Consider the following 20,064-nt stretch of genomic DNA (forward strand, 5'->3'; position numbering starts at 1 on the left):
ACCTCCACCACCACATACTCCTGTTCAATACCTTTGCCTATCATCTTGTAGGAAATTCCTTGCTTTATAAAGGTGGCACAACCCATGCTCTCCACCATGCTCTCCTCCACACCAGGCACACCTCTTTTTCTCTTTACAGACTGTTGCCACATGCCCAAACTTCTGGCATTTATAACATCTTAATGGCTTCGGTACATAAACCCTAACATAATAACTCATATATCCTATTGTTACCTTATTTGACAGTACCCGGTCCTTAAAATGTAACAGAATAGACGTGCTCTCCACCCCTTGTTGTTTGCAATCTGTGCACATTCACTAGAACACCTCCTCTCAAATGTTCCCTTACCTCTTTAGTGCTAACACTCACAGGCACTCCTGTTATCACCCCTTTACTCCACTGCTTGATCAGTCCAGCTGCTCGAGTCCACCTTACATTTCCCTATTTGCTTCACTCCGATAGCTTTTTCCCTCTGCGCCATGTCCTTACAGCACACCAACAATCTCCCGTATCTTAACACTTTAGCATTAACAACTTCCCCAATCAACTATTTTATCACAGCCGTCAACCTTATCGGACTCATCGCCCCAACTCCCCCTTCCTCCCTAAACTTCATAATCACTTTATGCTCCTCCTCACCTCCATGTTCCTCTCGTGTCTTATCTTGCCCTTCCTCTGCACTTTCTACCTCCGAACTTCCGCTAGCGTTGGAAGCTAGGTTGCTCTCCTCAAACTTCCTTTTCTGCCTCCTCTCTACCTCCGTAGACCTCTCGCTCCCCTTCATTCCCCTACTCCCTTTCTCTCCCGCTTTCTTACTCCCTCCTTTATTTGTACCACTATGTTCCATACTTGCTTCACTATCCTCTCCATCACTATCTCCTACCATCTCTGACCCATTCACAGCACGGCCGTGCCGAACCTCCGCCACACCGAGTAAAGTTTATTTGTTTTTCAACGATTTCAAAAAATCCCTGTCTGTTCGTCCAACAACTTTCTCCCTGCTCTGCGCGTGTCCAAACTTAAAGGGAAAGTTTTTAAAAATTCCTCATGAAAGGCAAGGCGAAGTGAAATTCCTTCAGAATTCCAGAATGGTACAGAATGTTTATAGAACTTTCAAAGCATTTTCTTATTTACAACAACAATGTTCGAAATGATTTGTATGTAAAACTAGTTAGCATTAATAAATGAGCGAGCTTGCTTTCAAATCACCCTCTTTTCAAAGGACAAGTAAGGACACAAGTTACCCCATATTACCTATACATTTCCATGTAATGCTTACAAGCATAACATAACTCATTCGCTTTTACTGTAGATTAAACATTATAATATAATTAATACATTAATTTGCATACACAGAATTCAATGAAAGATAAAATAATTAAAACTACTTTTTGCATCAAGTCCACCCAATATAACCTTTATTGCTTGTTTGTTACTAAGCCGCCAGTGGCCTTGACCTATGGAACAAAATGTCGAATAGGCAAGCACCTGAGAGGGAGAAAACTATGAAAACCAGCATAATTTTAGTGTTCTGTATGCGTTGTCTATGGATCTCATCCTGGGTCCTTTATAGAACATTTAGTCAACAATACAATGATCCCTTATAAGAGAGATGGAAAAATGAGCACAGCAAAACATGTCTTGGATATCAATAAGTCACATTTGAAGTGTGGAAACTGTTAAAAACAAACAATGAGCCTGAGACATATTATACAGCATCTCAACCGAAAAACTGCATTTAGCAAGTTAACATGTTCAACATCTCTTTGAGACAAATCATTAAAAACATCTACATTTTTGACAACATAATGTACCTTAAAAATATGAATTAGCTCTTAGCAATAAATATGTTTGTTAATATGAACAACTTCGCAAAAGGCAAAATGGTGTCCTATAAAAGCGAGACACCTGTCAAATTTCACCATCAAACACAGTTTCGTCGAGTAGACTCTGGCGCTCTGTCTGTCCTAAGCAGTGTAAGCAAATTAGTGTATATGTTCACCTGTGCTGTAGCAATTACTGCACACCATAGCAAACGGTAGCAAAACGTTTTGCACTGAAAACAACTGTTTCTTATTGGACAAATTCAGGTTAGTCCATCCCTGTTGAGACCGTTTGCTTCTGGTTGGTTTGTTTGGTTCCTAGTGAATACCCCCCTGTTCATGTGTTAATTTTGGGGGGCAGGGGGGTGCGAGTATCTTTTCAAAGGAATAACAAAAACACACAAGGAAATTAGAGGTGCACGGATACTATCAATGGTATTCGGTATCGGGCCGATACGGCACTACTTGAACCGGGTATCTGTACATGCTAGCAGATGCAAAGTTCAGATACGTAGCTGACATATTGTGGCGGGTATCTTCACTTTAGCCGAGCTCATGTCCCCTGCGTAGTAGTGATGGGAAGAAAAAAAAATAGATCCCAGTTACACATCGGGATATTCGTTTTTACGATATTGCGATATAATGTTTGCACTAGTCGGCTGTGCCATGGCTGTCCCGTGTAGCTCAGTTGGTAGAGCATGGCGTTTGCAACGCCTGGTTTGTGGGTTCGTTTCACACGGGGGACCAGTATGTTAAAAAAAATGTATGCACTAACTGTAAGTCGCTCTGGATAAGAGCGTCTGCTAAATGACTAAAATGTAATACTCCAGTATTTTTCCTTCTATAGCGTGTTCTCGATCTTCTTTTTAAATGGTGAGCCAATGTATTTTCAGCACTTTAATTTCCGTGATTAAAACTCGTTTTCTCATCGCTCTCTCTTGTCCCTCTAGAGCAGACATACAGTAAGCAATATGTTTGGAACATCAAATCGCAATACATATAGAAGCGTGAAAATCACAATACATATCGTTTCGGCGCCTAAGTATGGTGATAATATCATTATTTTTCATAAGCATTTATGTGTTTTTATATATCATTATTTGTTTACTGTATTTTGTTTGGTTGATTAGGAGGTAGCATTGATTGAACTGGGTTAAAGTTAATGTTATGAAAAATAAATACTTAAATCGGTACTCGCCGGTATCGGCCGATCCTCAAGAGAAAGTACTTGGTACTTGGAATGATCAGCAAGAATTGGTAACAGTGCACCTCTATAGGAAATGTATATTACATAAGATATGTGTCTTCTAAATGAGCTGGTTTTGAGCTGGTGTTGAGATTGAAAAGTCAATGGAGAGGAAGCATAATCAGTCTCTCTCTCCCATCTCTCTTTTAATCTCTCCCTCGTTACTAAAATCCATCGTCCTGGTCTCGGCGTGACAGTATCAGCTGCCTCCTGGGACCACTCAGATGGGGGATGCTGGGCGGTGAGTCCCCCTGTGCCCCAGAGTCCAGTTTGGGTGAGGAGGTGTAGCACGGCCCCATTCGACCCATCTGCAGCCCCCTGACGTCCCTGTGGGCGGGGTCGCTGGGGATGGAGCTGAGGCCTGCCATGCCCATGGGGGGGCTGACCCGGTCCAGCCGGTCCAGGCGGGGGTTGCTTGTGCTGCTGGGGGACTGGGGGTCGGCGCTGAAGTACAGTGTGGTGCTGGACAGGGTGGTGTTAGGGCAGAAGTAGGGCTCGGGGCTTTCCCCATACACCGACTTGCCCTCGGGCGAGCTACGCTTGAAGGAGTCAGACGCCGGCGACTCCAGCGGGCTCTCCATGTCCTCCAGGCTGTCCTTGCTCTCCTCCTCGCCGGGCATCTCGGCTGATGTGGGCTCGTCGCTAGCGCTCTGGAACTCCTCCTTGCAGTCCGAGAGGGGCGCCAGGCCCCCCTTCATTCCCTGCGATTCGGACACCGAGGCCCCGGAGACCCCGTCGCAGCTGCCGCCGCCTGCCGTGGTCGTCCCACCGCCGCCCGTACTCTTGTTACAATAGGACTCGTCCACTTCCAAGATGGCCGCCGCGCCATAGGCGTGGTTAATCTTCCCCACGTCACCGGTTTTTAGTGCCAAGCGAATCAGGAGCCAGTGGTGGTGGCGGCAGGGGCACGAGTTACCCGGCCTGGGACCGCAACTCCCAGGATGCTCCAGGAGGGAGCCGGCCACGCCTGAGAGGGAGAAGCTGCCGTGGTTGTGCAGGGAGGAGGGGGCAGCCTGGGGGAGACTCTTGTCACCACCCCCACCCCCCAGGGAGTAGGAAGATTCGCCCTGCTCCAGGCCTTCTAGGCAGGTGGAGCCCATGTGGTGGTTGCGGTGGCCCAGGCCCTGGCCCTGGCCCTGGCCTTGGCCTTGGGCGATCTCGGTGGACTTGGGGTGGAGGAAGCGGTAGTACAGGACCAAAGAGGTGGTGCCTGGAGTAGGGAGAAAAAAGAGAAGGGGAGACTTAGAAACACGCACAGTGTAGTACAGGGTGTTTAAATGGTTAATAATGTACAATGATGACCAAAATTAAAGCATTCACTAAAGGTTAGGGCAGTTAAGTGATCGGATTGAAAGTCCCCTATGGGAAACAGTCAAAGTTGGTTGTGTCTGAAGCTTGACATGGTGCTTTAAAGGTCCTATGCAGCCATTTTTATCTCAATATCAAATCATTTCTGGGTAACAATTAAGTACCTTAATGTGATTGTTTTCAATTAAAATGGTCAAAAAGAAACAAAAATAGCTTCTTAGCGAGGAGCAATTTATCAAGCAAGAATTTTGCTAGGACTGTCTGGGAGTGGTCTGAGTGGGGAGGGGAAAACTGAAAACTAGCTGTTATTGGCAGAGAAGTTTGGAACTCTTTCGTATTGGTCTATTAACTAATTTAACGCCTGGTGATGTCATAATGGAAGGCCAAAACTCCATCCCACCAAAACAGGCTTTTCAAACAGCTCTTACACTAAAAGGGCATTATCATTATTTTCACAGTATTATTCCAAACTCACAGTTTGGAAATATATATAAAACACAGGAAAATCATGTTTTTTGATCTCACTGGTCAAAACAACATAGCATTTATACTCTGGCGTAATGTCTGTAGATTGTCGTTTTCCATGTCGCAGAACTTTGAGACTTGCCCCGAAGCTACTCCTGCGTTGTCTGTGTGCTTAGGGTCTTTGTCCTGTTGGAAGGTGAACCTTCACCCCAGTCTGAGGTCCTGAGCACTCTGGAGCAGGTTTTCATCAAGGATCTCTCTGTACTTTGCTCCGTTCATCTTTGCCTCATGATTAGTTTTACACTTAAGACATGACTCTGCCGTTGTGCTGTAGAATGTGTGAATTTAGTCTATTATATAATACATTAGTTTATACTAGATTAAGCGTACATTTTTGTTAACTGTAATGTAGTTAGTTATGCTCCAACTTTCCCTCCATCTTGTGCAAACATCAGTTCTTTTTAAGTCTTGGTTCCAATCGTTTTTTTTCTTCACTATAGTGTTTCAAAGAGATTGTCAGTTGGATATGCTCTCTGCAATTTTTTTAAAATATATTACCTATCATATGAATATCCTTTTCTGACTCAAATAAGATTCCCTCAAGGTTGCTCTGATGTCCAAAAGATTTCAAATATAAATTTGATGGTGTAACTTTTAAGTTGCATATATTTGAAAAATTACTTTTTCATTCTGTCATGGAAATAAATGTATTTCCTGTTACCAAGACATTAACGTTTTCTATGCCTTTAGTTTTCCATGTGGACCAATTTATTGGTGAATTCTGAAAAGCTATCCAAGGATTGTTCAATAAGGAAGTGATACTGGTTCTCGTAGAATACGTTACATTATCTTCCATATTGTTATAGTGTTCTTAACTGTGAAGTTGTTAATGTTCTTAGCATTTTCCTTTGAAAATAGACACGTACAAAGATTCTGGGGATGAGCATGCGCTTGAGAAATTGAACTTTATTCCATTACTCAACAATATGAAAGCAGATATATTTATATGGAATAATCTTCCCATAAATCTTACAGGCAGAATAAACCTTGTTTGTATCTATTTTCAGTAATACCAATTATTCCACCGAAGACATTCTTTAAAAAAGTTTACTTGGTCATAACAGACTTTATATGGGCAAATAAAATATATAGAATAAAAACGAAAGTTTTACAACTTCCTAAGTCTGAGGGTGGTTTTAACCTTCCAGACTTGGAATTCTATCAACTCGCTACCAAGGCTTTTACTTGCGACATATACAGTGGGGAGAACAAGTATTTGATACACTGCCGATTTTGCAGGTTTTCCTACTTACAAAGCATGTAGAGGTCTGTCATTTTTATCATAGGTACACTTCAACTGTGAGAGATGGAATCTAAAACAAAAATCCAGAAAATCACATTGTATGATTTTTAAGTAATTAATTTGCATTTTATTGCATGACATAAGTATTTGATACATCAGAAAAGCAGAACTTAATATTTGGTACAGAAACCTTTGTTTGCAATTACAGAGATCATACGTTTCCTGTAGGTCTTGACCAGGTTTGCACACACTGCAGAAGGGATTTTGGCCCACTCCTCCATACAGACATTCTCCAGATCCTTCAGGTTTCGGGGCTGTCGCTGGGCAATACGGACATTCAGCTCCCTCCAAAGATTTTCTATTGGGTTCAGGTCTGGACACTGGCTAGGCCACTAGAGGACCTTGAGATGCTTCTTACGGAGCCACTCCTTAGTTGCCCTGGCTGTGTGTTTCGGGTCGTTGTCATGCTGGAAGACCCAGCCACGACCCATCTTCAATGCTCTTACTGAGGGAAGGAGGTTGTTGGCCAAGATCTCGCGATACATGGCCCCATCCATCCTCCCCTCAATACGGTGCAGTCGTCCTGTCCCCTTTGCAGAAAAGCATCCCCAAAGAATGATGTTTCCACCTCCATGCTTCACGGTTGGGATGGTGTTCTTGGGGTTGTACTCATCCTTCTTCTTCCTCCAAACACGGCGAGTGGAGTTTAGACCAAAAAGCTCAATTTTTGTCTCATCAGACCACATGACCTTCTCCCATTCCTCCTCTGGATCATCCAGATGGTCATTGGCAAACTTCAGACAGGCCTGGACATGCGCTGGCTTGAGCAGGGGGACCTTGCGTGCGCTGCAGGATTTTAATCCATGACGGCGTAGTGTGTTACTAATGGTTTTCTTTGAGACTGTGGTCCCAGCTCTCTTCAGGTCATTGACCAGGTCCTGCCGTGTAGTTCTGGGCTGATCCCTCACCTTCCTCATGATCATTGATGCCCCACGAGGTGAGATCTTGCATGGAGCCCCAGACCGAGGGTGATTGACCGTCATCTTGAACTTCTTCCATTTTCTAATAATTGCGCCAACAGTTGTTGCCTTCTCACCAAGCTGCTTGCTTATTGTCCTGTAGCCCATCCCAGCCTTGTGCAGGTCTACCATTTTATCCCTGATGTCCTTACACAGCTCTCTGGTCTTGGCCATTGTGGAGAGGTTGGAGTCTGTTTGATTGAGTGTGTGGACAGGTCTCTTTTACACAGGTAACAAGTTCAAACAGGTGCAGTTAATACAGGTAATGAGTGGAGAACAGGAGGGCTTCTTAAAGAAAAAGTAACAGGTCTGTGAGAGACTGAATTCTTACTGGTTGGTAGGTGATCAAATACTTATGTCATGCAATAAAATGCAAATTAATTACTTAAAAATCATACAATGTGATTTTCTGGATTTTTGTTTTAGATTCCGTCTCTCACAGTTGAAGTGTACCTATGATAAAAATTACAGACCTCTATATGCTTTGTAAGTAAGGAAAACCTGCAAAATCGGCAGTGTATCAAATACTTGTTCTCCCCACTGTAGTTAAATGCACTAAAGAGGAACAATGGGTACATATCGTTTTTTGTTTTGGAAACATTTGGAAAGTTTACCGACAAATTTGCTGTTCCCATCAGGCCTGTAGTGACATGTTTTAAGTAACATCAGATGGGTACAGTGTGGTATCCCTCAGGGCAGTTGTCGCGGGCCGTTACTCTTCTCTATTTTTACACATTATTTGCCACTTGTCTTAAAATAACCTAAAATGACTATGTATGCTGATGATTGCACACTCTACACATCAGCACCTACAGCCAGTATATATCCCTTACAACCATGAACATGACTAAATCTGTGATATTTGAGGTTTCTCTGGTAGTAGAAATTTGCCCTAAATGAAATCTAAATTGGAATATAAGAAGTAGGCCTACTTGTTTCCTTTTAACACGTAATAGGTTTAACTTTAGCTTTGTAATAGCTCTTTTTAACATTCTCTTTGTTCTGTGCACACACCTCAGGCATAACATGGGGCTTAAAACTAAATTCTACATTAGAAGAGGGAGAATCCAAAGATTGACTCACCAAGCAGGAAGCTGCACAGCACGGCGGTAGGGAGGGTTATGCTATCCCATGATTTCTCACTGAGGAAGTCTGACGCGGCCACTAGTAGGGTGGCATTCTCCAGTAGCATGGCCTATAGGAGAAGAGGTCATACGAGAGGTCAGGAGAGTGAACGAATAGGCCCGCCCCAAAACAAATATACAACTCATCACAATGACAACGAGCCCAGGAGATTCAAACTGAACTCAATCAGAACGTTCCTAAGCTGCACACTCAATTCAATTAAACCGATCTTTATTGTCCCTGAAGGGCAGTCCTCGTCCTCCTCGTCATCATACGTACCACGTAGAAGCAGGAAATTGAAACAGAACTAAATCTGAACTAATATCTTTATTGTCCCCAAAGGGCAATTCAGTTGCAGCGTACCGAATTTCCCCTCTATCGAATTTCATCTCTCTCTCTCGCTCTCAATTTCTCTCGTACGTACCAGGTAGAAGCCGGCCATGCGGAAGTGCGAGGGGCCGTCTTTGACATTGAGGAAGAGGAAGATGTGGACCAATCCCAGCACGGCGTTGAACAGCCGCCAGCGCCACGGGCCGGTGCAGATATCGGGTTGCTGGGCGACCAGCCAGAAAGACGCTGTGAGCCAGTGGAAGCCTGGAGGTCAACGTAAAAATAGATAGCTAGCTGAGAGTGAATTAGACAGCAGAGCACTACTGTGGTGGGAATACAGAGTGTGTGTGTGTTTGTGAGACAGAGAGAGAGAGAGAGAGAGAGAGAGAGAGAGAGAGAGGGTGCGTGCGTGTGCGTGTGTGTGCATGCGTATGTGACAGAGAGAGTGACAGGGTTGTGTGTGTGTGTGTGTGTGTGTGTGTGTGTGTGTGTGTGTGTGTGTGTGTGTGTGTGTGTATGCACATGCGCTCAGCAGGACCAGAGGGAACAGAGACAGAGGTAAGAGGTATTGTGCATCGTCATGCAGGGGGACACTGGTTGCCAAGAAACTAGCTTTGAAGGACGATATGTGTTGTGAAGATGCCTTTTATTGATTTGACTGAATATATTCATATTCTAACCTGAGGCTTTGTACGTTAAGTCAAATCACTTTATTCTAAATGACCATTTTGATTGGTTGTGCTGTCAGATGACTGTGAAGGATCTCAAATCTGCATTGATGCATTATTTACTACAATCAAGTTCTCTGAGTAAATACTGATGCTCAAGGAGTTATAACACCGTTCCTCTCTCTCTCTCTCTCTCTCTCTCTCTCTCTCTCTCTCTCTCTCTCTTCTCTCTCTCTCTCTCTCTCTCTCTCTCTCTCTCTCTCTCCTCTCTCTCTCTCTCTCTCTCTCTCTCTCTTCTCTCTCTCTCTCTCTCTCTCTCTCTCTCTCTCTCTCTCTCTCTCTCTCTCTCTCTCTCTCTCTCTCTCTCTCTCTCTCTCTCTCTCCTCTCTCTCTCTCTCTCTCTCTCTCTCTCTCTCTCTCTCTCTCTCTCTCTCTCTCTCTCTCTCTCTCACCTGCCACGCCGCAGACCCACCAGTGGAAGTAGCGGGCGAAGGACATGAGGCTGGCCACCCGGGCGCCCAGCATGCCGGCCCTCCACAGCAGCTGGCACAGCAGGGCGGCCGGGGGCATGGCCAGGTGTCCCGGGCGTATCAGGCAGCACGCCCGGCTGAACAGCACCAGCGCCCAGGACAGCGACAGCAGGCACAGGCCGGCGCATGCCGCCACTGTGGAGGGGGATGAGTGGGGAGAGGGTGAGAGGGAAGTATGGGTGAGAGGGAAGTATGGGGGGGAGGGAAGTATGGGGGGGAGGGAAGTATGGGGGGGAGGGAGTGGGGGAGAGGGCCAGAGAAAGGGAGTGGGGGAGAGGGCCAGAGAGAGAAATGAACAGATCATTTTTACAGGATTTTTTTCCCCTTCCTATTTCTCAAGTGTCCGACTATAACCGGCTATCATTTAAATTCTCAACAAGGTTCCCATTCTGATTATAGATGTCTATAGTCCCAGATGAGCTGGCATGATCTGATGGATAGTACAGTTTGATCTGATGGATAATACAGTTTCATCTGATGGATAGTACAGTTTGATCTGATGGATAATACAGTTTGATCTGATGGATAATACAGTTTGATCTGATGGATAATACAGTTTGATCTGATGGATAGTACAGTTTGATCTGATGGATAGTACAGTTTGATCTGATGGATAATACAGTTTGATCTGATGGATAATACAGTTTGATCTGATGGATAGTACAGTTTGATCTGATGGATAGTACAGTTTGATCTGATGGATAATACAGTTTGATCTGATGGATAATACAGTTTGATCTGATGGATAGTACAGTTTGATCTGATGGATAGTACAGTTTGATCTGATGGATAATACAGTTTGATCTGATGGATAATACAGTTTGATCTGATGGATAGTACAGTTTGATCTGATGGATAGTACAGTTTGATCTGATGGATAATACAGTTTGATCTGATGGATAGTACAGTTTGATCTGATGGATAGTACAGTTTGATCTGATGGATAGTACAGTTTGATCTGATGGATAATACAGTTTGATCTGATGGATAATACAGTTTGATCTGATGGATAATACAGTTTGATCTGATGGATAGTACAGTTTGATCTGATGGATAATACAGTTTGATCTAATGGATAGTACAGTTTGATCTGATGGATAATACAGTTTGATCTGATGGATAGTACAGTTTGATCTGATGGATAGTACAGTTTGATCTGATGGATAGTACAGTTTGATCTGATGGATAATACAGTTTGATCTGATGGATAATACAGTTTGATCTGATGGATAATACAGTTTGATCTGATGGATAGTACAGTTTGATCTGATGGATAATACAGTTTGATCTAATGGATAGTACAGTTTGATCTGATGGATAATACAGTTTGATCTGATGGATAGTACAGTTTGATCTGATGGATAATACAGTTTGATCTAATGGATAGTACAGTTTGATCTGATGGATAATACAGTTTGATCTGATGGATAGTACAGTTTGATCTGATGGATAATACAGTTTGATCTAATGGATAGTACAGTTTGATCTGATGGATAATACAGTTTGATCTGATGGATAGTACAGTTTGATCTGATGGATAGTACAGTTTGATCTGATGGATAGTACAGTTTGATCTGATGGATAATACAGTTTGATCTGATGGATAATACAGTTTGATCTGATGGATAATACAGTTTGATCTGATGGATAGTACAGTTTGATCTGATGGATAATACAGTTTGATCTAATGGATAGTACAGTTTGATCTGATGGATAATACAGTTTGATCTGATGGATAGTACAGTTTGATCTGATGGATAATACAGTTTGATCTAATGGATAGTACAGTTTGATCTGATGGATAATACAGTTTGATCTGATGGATAGTACAGTTTGATCTGATGGATAATACAGTTTGATCTGATGGATAGTACAGTTTGATCTGATGGATAATACAGTTTGATCTGATGGATAATACAGTTTGATCTGATGGATAGTACAGTTTGATCTGATGGATAATACAGTTTGATCTAATGGATAGTACAGTTTGATCTGATGGATAATACAGTTTGATCTGATGGATAGTACAGTTTGATCTGATGGATAATACAGTTTGATCTGATGGATAGTACAGTTTGATCTGATGGATAATACAGTTTGATCTGATGGATAGTACAGTTTGATCTGATGGATAGTACAGTTTGATCTGATGGATAATACAGTTTGATCTGATGGATAATACAGTTTGATCTGATGGATAGTACAGTTTGATCTGATGGATAGTACAGTTTGATCTGATGGATAATACAGTTTGATCTGATGGATAATACAGTTTGATCTGATGGATAGTACAGTTTGATCTGATGGATAATACAGTTTGATCTGATGGATAGTACAGTTTGATCTGATGGAAATACAATTTGATCTGATGGATAGTACAGTTTCCTGTGATTTCAATGAATATTCCAAACTGTTTGGGAATCCTCAGTTCTTTAGGATATGACTGTATATTTAGGCAACAAAATGACATATTTAAAAACTAAGGCTGTCAGAGTTAATCAGTTAACTCGAGTGAACTTTTTAAATTTTTTACTGCGCTCATTTTATTGGGATTAATCGCATTGTCCGAAAGCAGGGGCGCAACTTTCATTGGGGACGGGGACGGGGGGGGGGGGTCACGACCCCCCCACATTCTGAAATTGCATTTTTGTCATTGTTTTATCATTGCACTGTGATACCAGTTTTATGATTGCATTGTTATACAAAAGAAGGCATTGTTGTGCTTTAGGACCATGCGGATGCCTCAGAGCGGTCGGGTAGGCTGTTTGGAGGTTTCAGCCGGCTGGATTTAGGACCGCCGGGACACCACAGAGTGGGCTGACAGGCTGTGTGAAGGCAAAGCTTCTGAAAGGCTGGCTGGACCGGCACGGGAGAGTTTAACAGAGGCAGCGCTGTTAGTGTGTATGTGTTGCGCTCTTTCTCCAAGTTGTAAAAGCAAACAGAGCAGAAACTGGCTACTCTTTAGTTGGCTGATGTAGTTTTTTCAGTGCAATGTGAGTTTATATTAAAGTCAGTAAAGCAATGTAACGTTATTGATCTGTCAGTTTCCCTAGCTTATTCCCTACTTTTCACACTGACATAGTAATAAACAGCTCAAAGTCTTTTTTTTAAGGTGTCTGTGACCAACAGATACATATCTGTATTCCCAGTCATGTGAAATCCATAGATTAGGACTAATGAATTTATTTCAATTGACTGATTTCCTTATATGAACTGTAACTCAGTAAAATCTTTGAAATTGTTGCATGTTGCGTTTATATTTGTGTTCAGTGTAGTAATTAATAACATATGACTTAGGTTATATGTTTGCTTCTTTGTAATTCATTGCCTGGGTACAGTGGTGTCTTACCCGGGGAGTCGAGTTCCACGTCAGTGACGGCCAGGACGTAGGTCTGCAGCAGGGTCTGAGGGAGGGTGAGGACCAGGGCCTCCAACAGGCGGAGGGCAGACACATCAGCCTGCTGCATCACAGCCGCCCCCAGCTCCCCCACAGTACCCTGCATGTCCCATACAGACACCATGCAGTCCCACAACCTGCCAGAGGGGGGAGACAAAGACCAACGACTGTGAGACAGAGCTGGTGAGATGGGGAAGCACTAGAGAGACTGGGTTATGTACGAAGGTGGATGATGCGATGTACTGTGTGTTGGTGGGATCGTGTGAGCAATTCTGCAATGTGGATATAATGTAGAATTATTGCTGTATCTAATTCAGATTAGATACACAGAAAATGCTAAGATTTCAGGTTTAATGATGGAAGCCTCTCAAGGTAACCTCTAATGTCCATCACTTCCGGTATAGTACTAGAGGACAAATAGGATAAGAGACCGTATTCATCCAACTAAGGATATCAATGGCTGGTTTCTAAATTATTTTTACTCTGAATTACTGAGCTGAAAGCAACTTCTCAGTCAAAATCTAATTCTGAGGCACATTCTCTTGTTGTCTGAGTCAGGGTGGTATTCATTATGGCACAGTGGAACAAAACGTTCGAAAACATTTTGCCACAGAAAACAAATGCGAGCATTTCTAATTGGACAAGTTCAGATACTACCTCCACATTTCAATCTGTTTTTGTGCCTATTGAACACACCCAGGTGAGGCCATTGTTTCGGGTGGGCTCACCTTTGGAAGATTCCCAGTTGCAACACGTGTGTGAGGGTCAGGAACCAATAGTGGTCTTCCCCATCTTCATGGTACCACCTGAGACTCAACACCTGGACCAGTATCCCTGGCAACAGGAGGGCGAGGGTCAACCCCGCCCACTGCGTTTCCTCATTCCATAGGTAGAATCCTATGCAGTAGATCACTGTATCGAACACAGACAGACAGACACACACACACACACACACACACAGAGGGAAGAAATAGATACATTATAATACATTTGTAACAGTATAATAGTGTATCAGTGCACTGAAGTACTAAGGTCTATTTACCTACCTACATACAGAATATTTTAGATTACATTCTAATCACAACAATGTTTTCTTTTGTTTACATTCTGTACTGTCTATGGTGGGAGTGAATGGTGATACATTCCATTGCACACAAAGCCATCTACATGAATCAGTTAGTGAGTAGGTGGATGGATGGATGAATTAATGGTATATTTGGAAACAATCCCCTTGCCCGGACTCCTGGTTTCACAATAAAAACTGGCATGTAAATGCGATATCAAATTCATTGATACTCATTAATGAATGAATTGCTATTTAAAGTGTATGCCTCTTGACCACAAACTTGGCTGGAGGAGAGAAGTGCTCGTTGGCTAGATATTGATTATTTCTGTCATATCCCTCTGGACTGGCTGTCTCCGTTGGTGGGGCCCTCGGGAGGCTCAGGCACAGCAGTATTTTTATCCGGTTGAAATCCATCCCTGCCAAGGCCAAAGTCACATCGCGCGCAGTCAGAAGCCATCCCTGCCAAGGCCAAAGTCACATCGCGTGCAGTCAGAAGCCATCCCTGCCAAGGCCAAAGTCACATCACGCGCAGTCAGAAGCCATCCCTGCCAAGGCCAAAGTCACATCGCGCGCAGTCAGAAGCCATCCCTGCCAAGGCCAAAGTCACATTGCCCGCAGTCAGAAGCCATCCCTGCCAAGGCCAAAGTCATATCGCGCGCAGTCAGAAGCCATCCCTGCCAAGGCCAAAGTCGCATCGCGCGCAGTCAGAATCCATCCCTGCCAAGGCCAAAGTCACATCGCGCACAGTCAGAAGCCATCCCTGCCAAGGCCAAAGTCGCATCGCGCGCAGTCAGAAGCCATCCCTGCCAAGGCCAAAGTCGCATCGCGCACAGTCAGAATCCATCCCTGCCAAGGCCAAAGTCGCATCGCGCGCAGTAAGAAGCCATCCCTGCCAAGGCCAAAGTCACATCGCGTGCAGTCAGAATCCATCCCTGCCAAGGCCAAAGTCACATCGCGCGCAGTCAGAAGCCATCCCTGCCAAGGCCAAAGTCACATCGTGCGCAGTCAGAATCCATCCCTGCCAAGGCCAAAGTCAAATCGCGCGCAGTCAGAATCCATCCCTGCCAAGGCCAAAGTCGCATCGCGCGCAGTCAGAATCCATCCCTGCCAAGGCCAAAGTCACATCGCGCACAGTCAGAAGCCATCCCTGCCAAGGCCAAAGTCGCATCGCGCGCAGTCAGAAGCCATCCCTGCCAAGGCCAAAGTCGCATCGCGCACAGTCAGAATCCATCCCTGCCAAGGCCAAAGTCGCATCGCGCGCAGTAAGAAGCCATCCCTGCCAAGGCCAAAGTCACATCGCGTGCAGTCAGAATCCATCCCTGCCAAGGCCAAAGTCACATCGCGCGCAGTCAGAAGCCATCCCTGCCAAGGCCAAAGTCACATCGTGCGCAGTCAGAATCCATCCCTGCCAAGGCCAAAGTCAAATCGCGCGCAGTCAGAATCCATCCCTGCCAAGGCCAAAGTCACATCGCGCGCAGTCAGAAGCCATCCCTGCCAAGGCCAAAGTCACATCGCGCGCAGTCAGAAGCCATCCCTGCCAAGGCCAAAGTCGCATTGCGCGCAGTCAGAAGCCATCCCTGCCAAGGCCAAAGTCACATCACGCGCAGTCAGAAGCCATCCCTGCCAAGGCCAAAGTCACATCGCGCGCAGTCAGAAGCCATCCTTGCCAAGGCCAAAGTCGCATCGCGCGCAGTCAGTCACCTTTGCCGGAGCTCTTGTCATTGATCTGCTTACTCAGGGCTTCTCACACAAGGATGCACAGCAGCCATTTCCAGAAGAACGGCATGGAGGGGACCTCACCTGCTTGTGTGCCCTTCGACTGACATACAAAATCAAACATCACCAAATGTATTTATCTTATTATCGGTATGATTTGCGCCATGCAAGTTGAGTGGATGTAGCCAGAAATAGAAACAAGATAGGACTGTGAGTGAAAGTAGCTAAATTGGGTTTGCGAAACCACAGTCAAAAGCTGTCACGGATGACCATAGCTTGGCATCATCCCAATTCAGTGCATGTAGCTATCGTACATTTTGAGAAGGCACACTCGGTAGAAAGGCTAGCCTACAACCCTTTAAAGCCTGATGTGACATATATATCACAGTGTCTTTAAACACATGGTAAAGTGTCTGTACACGATCAATACATAAAAGGAAACCACTATCTTCATGAAGAGATCCTTATAAACACTTTTAGCACCACTGGTGGCGATCTTTGTAATTACAAATGAAATCAATTTATATTTCTCACATGCTTCTTAAACAACAGTTGGACTAACAGTGATATGCTTACTTACGGCCTCTTCCCAACAATGCAGAAAGAAAAACATTGAAATAATAGAAAAACAATAAAACAAGGAATAAATACACAATGAGTAATGATAACTTGGCTATATACAAGGGGTACCAGTACCGAGTCGATGTGCAAGGGTATGAGGTAATTAAGGTAGATATGTACATATAGGTAAGGATAAAGTGAATAGGCAACAGGATAGATAATAAACAGTAGCAGCAGCCTGTATGATGAGTCAAAAGAGTTAGTGCAAAAAGGGTCAATGCAGATACTGTAGTTAAATAGTTAACCTATAGCTATCCGGACAAACTAAATTATTTAGCAGTCTTATGGCTTGGGGTAGAAGCTGTTCAGGGTCCTGTTGGTTCCAGACTTGGTGCATCAGAACCGCTTGCCATGCGGTAGCAGAGAGAACAGTATATGACTTGGGTGGCTGGAGTCTTTGACAATTTTTAGGGCCTTCCTCTGACACCGCCTGGTATAGAGGTCCTGGATGGCAGGGATCTCGGCCCCAGTGATGTACTGGGCCGTGCGCACTACCATCTCTAGCGCCTTGCGATTGGATGCCAAGCAGTTACCATACCAAGCGGTGATGCAGCCAGTCAAAATGCTCTCAATGGTGCAGTTATATAACTTTGAGGATTTGAGGGCCCATGCCGAATCTTTTCAGCCTCCGACTGTGTTGGAATGTGTGGACCATGATAAGTCCTTAGTGATTTGGACACTGAGGAACTGGAAGCTCTAGGCCCGCTCCACTATAGACCTGTCGATGTGGATGGGGGCGTGCTCGGCCCTCCGTTTCCTGTAGTCCACGATCAGCTCCTTTGTCTTGCTGATGTTGAGGTAGAGGTTGTTGTCCTGGCACCACAATGCCAGGTCACTGACCTCCTCCCTATAGGCTGTCTCATCGTCATCGGTGATCAGGCCAACCACCGTCGTGTTTTCAGCAAACTTAATGATGGTGTTGGAGTCGTGCCCGGCCATGCAGTTGTAGGTGAACATGGAGTACAGGAGGGGAATAAGCACGCACCCCTGAGGGGCCCCCGTGTTGAGGGTCAGCATTGTGGATGTGTTGTTGCCTACCCTCACCACCTGGGGGGCAGCCGGTCAGGAAGTCCAGGATCCATTTGTAGAGGAAGGTGTTCAGTCTCAGGGTCCTGAGCTTAGTGATGAGCTTGGAGGGCACTATGGTGTTGAACGCTGAGCTATAGTCAATGAACAGCATTCTCACGTAGGTGTTCATCCAGGTGGGAAAGGGCAGTGTGGAGTGCAATAGAGAATGCGTCATCTGTGGATCTGTTGGGGCAGTATGTGAATTGGAGTGGGTCCAGGGTGTCTGGGATGATGGTGTTGATGTGAGCCATGACCAGCCTTTCAAAGCATTTCATGCTACGGGGCGATAGTAATTTAGACAGGTTACCTTGGTGTTCTTGGACACAGAGACTATGGTGGTCTGCTTGATACATGTAGGTATTACAGACTGGGTGATGGAGGTGGTTGTAAATGTCAGTGAAGACACTTGTCAGCTGGTCAGTGCATGCTCTGAGTACACGTCCTGGTAATCTGTCTGGCCCTGCAGCTTTGTGAATGCTAACCTGTTTAAAGGTCTTACATCGGCTACGGAGAGCGAGATCACACAGTCGTCCAGAACAGCTGGTGCTCTCATGCATGGTTCAGTGTTGCTTGCCTTGAAGCGAGCATAGAAGGAATTTAGCTCATCTGGTAGGCTCACATCACTGGGCAGCTCGCGGCTGGGTTTCCCTTTGTAATCTGTGATAGTTTGAAAGCCCGGCCACATCCGACGAGCGTCAGAGCCGGCGTAGTAGGATTCGATCTTAGTCCTGTATTGACTGTTTGATGGCTCATCGGAGGTCGTAGCGGGATTTCTTATAAGTGTCCGGATTAGTGTCCCACTCCTTGAAAGCGGCAGCTCTATCCTTTAGCTCAGTGTGGATTTTGCTTGTAATCCATGGCTTCTGGTTGGGATATGTACATACGGTCACTTTGGGGAAGACGTTGTTGATGCCCTTTTATTTTTTACCCACTTTTTCTCCCAACTTTCGTGATATCCAATTGCGATTCAATTACGATCTTGTCTCATCGCTGCAAGGTCGAGTCATGCGTCCTCCGAAACATGACCCGCCAAACCGCGCTCCTTAACACCCGCCAGCTTAACCCGGAAGCCAGCCGCACCAATGTGTTGGAGGAAAACCTTCCCTGGGCCAATTGTGCGCCGCTATATGGGACTCCCGGTCGCGGCCGGTTGTGACACAGCCTGGGAACGAACCCGGGTCTGTAGTGATGCCTCAAGCACTGCGATGCAGTGCCTTAGACTGTTGCGCCACTCGGAAGGCCATCGATGCACTTATTAATGAAACCGGTGACTGATGTGGTAAACTCCTCAATGTTATCAGATGATTCCCAGAACATATTCCAATCTGTGCGAGCGAAACAGTCCTGTAGCTTAGCATCCGCTTCATCGGACCACTTCCGTATTGAGCGCATCACTGGTACTTCCTGTTTGAGTTTTTGCTTGTAAGCAGGAATCAGGAGGATAGAGTTATGGTCAGATTTATCAAATGGAGGGCGAGGGTAAGCTTTGTATGCATTTCTGTATGTGGAGTAAAGGTGATCTAGAGTTTTTTTGCCTCTAGTTGCACAGTTTCCCTGCATTAAAATCACCGGCCACTAGGAGTGCCACCTCTGGATGTGCATTTTCTTGTTTTCTTATGGCCTTATACGGCTCGTTGAGTACGGTGTTAGTGCCAGCATTGGTTTGTGGTGGTAAATATACAGCTACAAAAAATATAAATGAAAACTCTGTTGGTAAATAGTATGGTCTACACTACCGGACATTGGTGCAGAAAATCACCAACCTGTAAAAACTGAAGTTCTGCTCCTCCGAAATAATCTCGTACATTGCCAAAGAGGTGAGTTTCTGAAAATCAGTGCATGCAAAATGCTCATAAGATGTCCAGAGACACCGAGTACATTTTGAAAGTATAGTCACTTGACACGTACAGTATATGCGACACAGGGCATTAAGTAATGCAAACCACACATTTTATAATGCATTGTCAATGGGCTAATTCAAATATATGTAATTCTTTCTTCTCCAGAAATGTTATTTGAAGGTCTCCTGAGGCTGTCCTAATCACTGCTTAATTTTGATGCAAGGAACTGGGTCCGGGTATCTAAGGGTTAAAAGACCACAATGAAACAATACACAGCAAGGTTACCGGGTCACGCCACATTCATATTATGTACTTACACTAACTAGTGATGCTGAACTGTACTGGAATTAGCGCGCGATAGACTGTAGCTAAATACGCATTCCGTGAAGCCCATAATGCTATATTTGGCCGACAAAAACCAAGAGCTCTACCAATGCATATAACTCAGTGAAGGTCACTAAAGCGGTCCAAGGTTTGTTTGAACATGCTGTGAATGTTTATTTGAAGAATATAACAAAAGTTAGTGGCTAGTATTCG

General features: G+C 44.6%; 1 protein-coding gene across 1 annotated transcript in view; it reads right to left on the reverse strand.

The window, feature by feature from the left end:
- Positions 1-3,234: 3,234 nt before the first annotated feature.
- LOC311108704 (XK-related protein 5-like) overlaps positions 3,235-20,064 on the reverse strand; it is a gene marked incomplete at both ends in the record, with an annotated part of 16,969 nt that continues 139 nt past the window's right edge. The window contains 6 exons of the mRNA XM_084151424.1: positions 3,235-4,280; positions 8,249-8,360; positions 8,715-8,884; positions 9,741-9,953; positions 13,168-13,352; positions 13,944-14,127. Of these exons, the coding sequence (XP_084007550.1) occupies positions 3,235-4,280; positions 8,249-8,360; positions 8,715-8,884; positions 9,741-9,953; positions 13,168-13,352; positions 13,944-14,127 (1,910 nt within the window). The remainder of the gene's footprint in view (positions 4,281-8,248; positions 8,361-8,714; positions 8,885-9,740; positions 9,954-13,167; positions 13,353-13,943; positions 14,128-20,064) is intronic.

The sequence above is a fragment of the Coregonus lavaretus genome (genome assembly GCF_964263955.1).
Source record: "Coregonus lavaretus genome assembly, chromosome: 33".
In the NCBI taxonomy this organism is placed as follows: domain Eukaryota; kingdom Metazoa; phylum Chordata; class Actinopteri; order Salmoniformes; family Salmonidae; genus Coregonus; species Coregonus lavaretus.